This window comes from Arachis ipaensis, chromosome B03, assembly GCF_000816755.2.
Source record: "Arachis ipaensis cultivar K30076 chromosome B03, Araip1.1, whole genome shotgun sequence".
Lineage (NCBI taxonomy): Eukaryota > Viridiplantae > Streptophyta > Magnoliopsida > Fabales > Fabaceae > Arachis > Arachis ipaensis.
In genome coordinates this window covers 3,381,733-3,389,942 of record NC_029787.2, presented here as the reverse complement: position 1 = coordinate 3,389,942, position 8,210 = coordinate 3,381,733, and the positions used below count along the sequence as shown (strand labels likewise).

Below are 8,210 nucleotides of genomic sequence, written 5' to 3'. Positions count from 1 at the left end.
TGGACTAAATTAGATAAAATATTGCAATTTTAAAGCAATAAAAAGCAGATAATATTAACAAAATTTATCCTATAATAAATGACTTGCAAGACAGACCAATTAAATAGTTATATATTATTTGGACAAATAAAACTATACTGTGGATAGTGGATACAAAATCCTTTCTGTGTGCGAAACTTTTTTTTGTTTGACCATACTAATTCTATTTAATGATGAAAAATAGTAAGTTAAAATATTAGTGTGGGTTGTATAAAAATACTTATTGAAATAACATTTCTTAAAAGCTATTACAAAAAAGGTAAAAGGGGGGAGCATGTATGCTGTATGCTTGGAGAAAAAAAAAAAAAAACTATTTTTGTTTCCTCAGTCACTCATTTTTCTCTTTTTCTTTTTTCTTGTTTCTTATTTCTTCTTCTTTCTTCCATTGTATGTACTTTCTCTCTCCTTTTTCTGTGTACTCTGAACCAAAAACACCACCTCACCTTCTTCCACCTCCACATCCACAATCCCCAACACCCACTACTTCCCCTCACTCATTTCGCCGCCCGGACCACTAAAGCCGGCGGCTTTACACTCGCCGGAGTCCCACCAGAAGAAACCGGATCCGATCCGGGCGTGTATGTGCGCCATTTTCCCCCACCACTTGAAAAAGCTGCATTTTTGTTTGTGTGTTGTGAAAGAAGAAGAAAGAGGAGTGAAGAGAAGAAGACAATGTACAAGAACCAGCTTCAGGAGCTGGCACAGCGAAGCTGCTTCAACCTCCCTTCGTACACGTGCATAAGGGAGGGTCCGGATCACGCGCCGCGCTTCAAAGCCACCGTTAACTTCAACGGCGAAGTCTTCGAGAGCCCACACTACTGCTCAACTCTCCGCCAGGCCGAGCACTCCGCCGCCGAGGTCGCTCTCAACTCCCTCTCCCACCGTGGACCCTCTCACTCCCTCGCCGCCAGGATCCTCGTGAGTTCTCTCTCTCTCTCTCAATATTGGAACTTGCTAACTTGCGCTGCGGTGGTGGATGAGATGAACCTGGTTGCGGAAGCTTCTGCTATCCTGCGCCGGTTTTTCTTTTTATTTTCATATTTATTTCCGGTTTTCATGGCTTTTTTCATCCTTTGCTTCCGTGTTTTTCTGTCGGCGCCGGAGTAGTAGTGTTGTTTTTTTTGCTTCGTATTTTTTGTTTTTGTGTGTGAAATGACCGAAATGCCCCCTTTGCTTGCTGTCTCCATGGTTGAAAGGTTCTGGTGTGAACTTGAAAGTTAGAAATTGCTGATGTAACAAGCCACTAAGTGCTGTGTTGAAGTGGAAAGCACACGTTTTTTACTTTTTTTTTCTCTGTACATAGGAATGAAGTGTAGGGTTTAGGGTGTGTGTTGGTGATGCTGACACACACAATGTAGTGGTGGTGGCCCATGTTAATTCTGCAACTCTGTTTTTGTTTTGATGGATTGAGTGATTAACTGGACTCTCATACTGTGATATATGAATGTGTGATTTCAATTTGTTATATTGAAAAGGTTTGAATTTGAAGTATGCCTCAGCTGTGTGTTTTGAACAAAGATCAAAGATGAGAGTTTGAAAGGTAGCATAAGAAACTAAGAATTGTTCCGTGTAAATGAATAAGGGTGGAAACTCAGGTGTAGTCGACTTCACGTGAAGTTAATAACTGAGAGCCCCGTTAGATGATTTATCTGATTTGACTAAATTTTCATCTAATAGTTCTCAGCTATCAACTTTCCGTGAATTCGACTGCAGCTGAGTTTTCACCATGAATAAGTTGCCTTTTGTAAATTTGAAGTGCACATGCTTTTCACATTGTAGGAGCAGTAATTTCTTTTGTTATGCATATACTTATCACATTTAAATGTGTAGGATGAAACTGGAGTATACAAGAATCTCTTACAGGAGATCGCGCAAAGGGTAGGCGCTCCATTGCCACAGTACACAACATACAGGTCGGGACTCGGACATCTACCTGTTTTCACCGGGACAGTTGAGTTGGCTGATATCACATTTACCGGCGAACCTGCCAAGAACAAGAAGCAAGCGGAGAAAAATGCAGCAATGGCAGCCTGGTCGTCTCTAAAACAATGTAAGTGCCTCACAGGCTTTCGTCTCAGTTATCCTTTCGACAAATCCGAATTGACAGGCATTTTGAAACAGAGGGTGTATTGTGTACTTCCTTAGTTATTTGTTGTATGTATAGGCCAATTTCGTCTTGGTGTATGAATATTGTTATCAATCTTTATTTATTTTGATCCTAACTTCCCTAGTGACCTAAGTTTAATAGAGATTATTACATGCTAGGTGGTTTTCTTTTGATTCTCTAAACAACTTGAAAACTTGTTTCATTTCCAATTTGAATGACTATTACAAGAATTTTGCTTCTCAACAGTGGCAAAAGAAACTGCAAGCTCTTCAACCGAACCGGAGAATAACGACGAGCTAGAACAGATCACGATTGCTCGGGCCTTATTAAACTATCGTCAAAAAGAGAAGATGGCTATGTCACACCCGGATGCTTCAATTCCATTTCCAAAGAAGTTTCAAATTCAAAGTCCCAGGCCAACTAGTCCTCAATCACGACCTGCCGCGGCATCTAAGATACTTCCCTTGATTTTCCCAAGGACATCCTCTCGAAGCAGGCCTTCCTTTGCAACACCAAACGAAAGCTCTCGAAGCAGGCCTGCAGTAGTGACAGCAGCTTCCGGTGAGAGTTCCATGATCTCACCACCATCTTCTATGTTAGAAAGCCGAGTGAACCGTCGACCAAGGTTCCCTGCAGCAGGAGCAGCACCTTATGTTCCCATCGGACAGATGAGATTACCTTGCCGAGGCGTTGCCCCTCCGGTGACCATAAGGACCGCAGTACCTGTATTCTCTGCACCACCCCTTCCACCACCCGGTGCACTCTCTCATCAACCAATGCGAGCTCCTCCTTTGCGAGCCGCCCCTCCAGTCACTATTCAGCAAGCTGTTCCTGTATTTTCTGCTAAAGACAAACCTGTTACTGATCCACCAGTTCAAAAAGATGAACCACTCATTGCTCTGCCAGTCCAAAAAGACGAACCAATCATTGCTCCGAAAGACGATTCGCCAAACATCACAACCACAAGCATTACTCCAGTTAGCCAAGAAACCAAACAGGAAGCGAAAGCCGAGGAGACAGATGCCGCCGTTCCACCGGAATCCGAGACAGTGGCGAGCTTGGAGCAGCTGAAGATTTGAAGCTAATTGGAAAAAGGTCTTAGAGAGAGTCAATGGGAGATTTGATCCGGTTCTCATATGGCAATGCAATGAGTAGTGTAATATCATCATCATGATTCATGATCCCCTTCCTTTTGACCTTTGTTGACCCCATTTTGTTCTGTTAAAATTTGAGAAATTGGTGCATGTTAGTAGCCAGCATCAGCAGTCCAATATCTGTGAAATTTAAGCGCAGGTTAGCATATAATTTGCTCCCTTTTTATTTTTGTTTTTTAGAAATATTCTTATGTCGAAATAGTATCATTATGTCTTAAAATAGTGTCAGTTAGCTTCATTTTTTGCTCTTTTCTTAGCTCTGGAATTTTTATTTGTTATTTTTTTCTTTACAATGAATTGGAGCTCTTACATTAAAATAAAAAGATGATTCTAAGCCTCGGTTGAAAATTGTTTTTTAATGAAAAGCAAACATTGTCTTTTTAACAATAGAAGAAAAAAAAAATTCATCATGCGTAATTGACATTTTCTTTAAAAAAATTAATTAAAATTTTCATTTCTTTACTAAAGAAATTTTTTGATTGTAATTGAGGACTAATCTGCTGCGGATTTGAATTCCATTTAAGGGTTTGTTATTGATCAATTGGTTGTTGCATGTACAAAGTGAGATTTGAATTATCCGCATTTATTTAAGCGGACGAGTGAACTGACGATTCGACCAACCTAAATTGATTTGTTGGATTAAAAATTTTTTTTTTTGTTTTCCACGGTATCCCCCAACCCGATAGGTCAAGGACTAATCCATCGTGGTACTGAGCTCTATTTAAGGGTTTGCCGCTGGTCAATGAGTTGCTGCATGCACAAGGCGGGATTCGAACCCCCGACACTTACTTAAGCGGACTAGTATTGGATTAAAATTTTTATTGGGTCGTTAGAAGCCTTGCTCCATGTGTTTAGGGCTTTAGGCCCATCTATATAAATTTGTGGATACAAAAAATATATTCAAGGCCCTTTTCTTTGAATTTGTTTGATTTTTTTGTTGGCATTATGTCTTATGAACACATGGAAATAGATAAAATATTATTGTGAAGTGTGAACGTATGAACTGTATTTTTGTTAGCATTATGATTTAGTATGTTATACACATGAATATAATTTGTAGACACTTTTGATTAAAATACATGTTAATCCACTCTTAAAATTGATTATTTTTTTCACAAGATGTTATATTATTCAATTGAATGGTCATTTATCTAAACCGAAAGAATTGAAACAAGCATAATGCACTCTATATAGAATAAGGTCAAATGTGAAAAATCACCTTTTACTACTAGTCAAGTCATTTTCATTCCTACCATCATTCACAAAATAAATAGTACTTAACTGTGCATACACCTCCACTTGGAATTACTTTTCATTGTGCTCAAAACTTTTCTTTTCTTTTTCACATTGTAAATTGTGCAAATCTTAGATTGGTGGCAAGAGAATAGGGGGTTAAGTGGTTAACCCTAAAGCTTGAGTAATCAAAACCCTAATGACTAATCATCCGTAACGTTTCTGGCAGCACTGTTGAATGGAACTGCACAAGTCATAGTGGGTGGTTGTTGCTGTTTGTTTAATGCTTGTTTAATTCATTTCAATTATATTTATGTATGTACAAACCAACTTCTTGCAGTCATAAGTTTATTCGTCTGCTTAATTAAGTGTTAGAAAATCGAGTTTCATTTTGTGTAGCTAATAATTTATTAGCTAATTTATAGTAAAAAAACAAAAAAATGTTTATACACTATGAAGCACGAATACTTTACTGAGTTGCCGTATCTGCGTGTCGGACACATTTCGGACACGACACTCACCGACACTTGTCCGACATGCGTGTCTGCTGAGTCCAAACCGTGTCTCAATAAAAAATAAAAAATTCTTCTCCTGACACACTTGGACACACCTAAATACCATTACGTGTCAGCATGTCCGGTCTTATTCTTAATATATATTTTTAATAAATTATTCTGCCAAAATTTTTTAGCGGTTGATTTTGAATTTTTTATTTTTCAAACATTCTGGTCATATATTATATATATCTTCTGTACCTATATACAATGTATGGCATTGGTGATGGATGATAATTATTATGAGTCAGTAGTCCTGAGTTTTCCATAAATATAACTATCAGAAACTGCAACAATATGCCACAATTGAATGCAGAGTTAACCAAAACCGTATAACTTGTTATTCTTATTCATTTATTATTATTATTGATTCACAACAGTTTTATTTATTATTTTATCTGTCTGTACTGTGTTACACTATACACCACCTATCTTATATTTTTCCTTTCACCATTATAGTACTAATTACCCAGTCAAATTGCCTAAGCTTATATTAACCAAATTAGAATTTATAATAATAATTCCTCTCCTTCTTAATTATATTTGGACACCCTACTAAGTGGGCCATATTAGAATCTAAGCAAACCAATGAAATTGGTTGAATAAGGGACATATATAATTAACCAACCTCATTCACAAGTTACATTTACTTTTTTTTTTTTCCTCCTTTTTATTATTGGTTACTATAAAATACTAAGTTAGCCATCATGATTCACATGAAAATTTTAACTTGTTGTATAAAAAGTTTCAAAGAAGTTAAAGTTTAGTAATTATTAATTAACATAAGTGGCTTGTACGAAGCTGTTATCCCACTTTGCATATTTAACAAGTTTATAGAAAATGATGGGAAGAAGCCATTGCTACCAAGTACCAAGAGATGATATCATTTTGCATTGCTTATGGAATGAACCAACATTTATGTTTTGTTCTATCATTTTTTTTCAAAAAAAAATGTTGATTTTTAATATGATGTTGGTGCAGCACTAATAATATGTGATTAGTATTTTGATCTTCAAAATTTTTTGAATAGATTTAATGTTATTTTACTATTAAATTTGATTCGATTAATTAACGAAAAAATTTACTTGATAGGTCAATTTTATATATGTACTGAAATTGAACGTCATGTTGATTCTTAAATATACTAATTGTTCATTTTAAATTTAACTGTGGGTCAACATTGAATTCGTTTAAAATTTTTTCGAACTAAAATAAGACATTGGAAATATTAGAGACCAAATTAGGATTTGACTCAAATGTTTGGGATGAAAATAATACTTTACCCTTCCTGAAATAATAACTACAAAAGTTAAATATTTTTCATGATAAAATAATATATATAATTAAAGCACAAGGTAATATATTTAAAAACTTAATTATAACAAATTTAAATTAAAGTTATAAAATTCACTTAGACACAACATGGCCTGGTAAGAAAATTAAGATAGGGTTTGGTGGAGAGATAGAGACAGAAAGACTAAGATTGAGAGACAGAGATTGAAATAAATTTTAGTATTCTGTTTGGTGTAAAGTGAGAGACAGAAATTAAAACAATAATGAAACTCTAATTTAATTTATACAAAGGGTAAAATTAGAATTAATTAATTAAAATGAGGATATTTTAGGTATAAAATGTTATTAAAATTTTAATCTCCATCTTTAAAAATTTTAGTCTCCTATGTCTTTACTTTTTGGAGGTACTGAAATACTGAAATTTTAGAAACAGAGACAAAAATTTTAGTACCAATTTCTAAACCAACAAACATGATACTGAGTCTCAATCTTTCAATCTCTGTATCTGTACCTCAAAACAAACGCTACGCGAAGGGTGTTAATTTAGTAATAAAATTTCTGAATGACAACGTCCACCATGGCAGGTATGAGGACAAAGTATAGACAAAACTGTCCATGTATCCCTCCAATTTAAATCATGCCATTTTATTTGGACATTTATTGTATATAATATAACGTTATTCCATATATAATTTTCCCAAATATTTTTTACTAATACTAAAAATTGTAGTTAATATGTGAAAATTAAATTAAATCCATATACGGCAATAAAGAAAACGGTGGTGGGGAAAGACAAGAAGTTTTCAGATACTATTAAAAAAATGCAGAAAGAGATAAGAGGAAAAAACAAAGGCATACAGTGCCATCTTATGGTGCTGCATTCTTGAGGTTTAAATTTCTTACCAAAGCATGCATAGTGAAAATTTGTGATGAGTAATGGGGTCCCTTTTCACCTCTTTATCATAGGAGAAAATGATTAGATTCTTAATTAGATCAAGTAGTTAATACAATATCAATTAGTTTGCTTGTTTTAGAGTGTGTTTAAAAAAAAAATAAAACTACAAATCTGACTCTCAAATCTGTGACATCAAAAAAAAATTAAAACCTATAAAATTGTTCCTCAAATTTGTAACCATCTACAAAAAAAAAACATACCCACTCTCCACATTATTTAAAAACATCGCGACAATTTCAATAATAAAAATAAAAAGTGAAAATGTTGTGGTGGTGCCCTCCATTAAAAAACCAAGTGCCATATTTTTGCTTAGGTAACACCCTTAACCACCAAGACTCTTGCAGTGCCATCTTTATCCATTTATGGCTTAATCTTTATGGGTGAAAAGAATAGAGAAGCATGGCAATGTGAAATGATGTCAAAAATAAAAATNGGCAAACAAGCAAAGGTTATTGAGAGTAAAAAAGTAGAGACATAAAACATGAGATTTATCAACTTGGTAAGTATTTTCATTTTTTGGTATGTAGTCTTAAATTTTAATTTTAATTTCTCATAATAGAAGCAAAAGTTAGCTAAGACTTTTATCATTTTTGTATGACCTCATCTAGATAAATTAAACTAAATGAGTTTAGTTTAATACATAATTACCTAATTATATTCAATTTTTTTAGTAGTTTTTTTATAAAAAAATGTAAATTTTTACTAATACAATGATATGTAATTAAATATATACGTTAACTTGTATTAATAATTAGATTTATGTATTTAGATCATTTTTATAAAGTAAATTTAGAAACTAATTATTTTGTTGATATTATAATATACAATTAAATATTTGTTTAAAATCTTTTTATTCTTGAAAATTAAATTATTTC

General features: G+C 34.2%; 1 protein-coding gene across 1 annotated transcript; it reads left to right on the top strand.

Annotated features, from left to right (window-relative positions):
• Positions 382-3,548, top strand: LOC107629222 (double-stranded RNA-binding protein 2). Its single transcript, XM_016331943.2, has 3 exons — positions 382-957; positions 1,870-2,089; positions 2,393-3,548. Exons 1-3 carry the CDS (start codon positions 712-714, stop codon positions 3,223-3,225), a joined length of 1,299 nt encoding a protein of 432 aa, XP_016187429.1. The 5' UTR covers positions 382-711; the 3' UTR covers positions 3,226-3,548.

Excerpts from the sequence above, each read along its gene's own strand:
- LOC107629222 (XM_016331943.2), top strand. The coding sequence starts at position 712 with ATGTACAAGAACCAGCTTCAGGAGCTGGCACAGCGAAGCTGCTTCAAC. Across the intron at positions 958-1,869 it reads CCCTCGCCGCCAGGATCCTC|GATGAAACTGGAGTATACAA; the intron begins GTGAGTTCTCTC and ends TTAAATGTGTAG. Across the intron at positions 2,090-2,392 it reads CTGGTCGTCTCTAAAACAAT|TGGCAAAAGAAACTGCAAGC; the intron begins GTAAGTGCCTCA and ends GCTTCTCAACAG.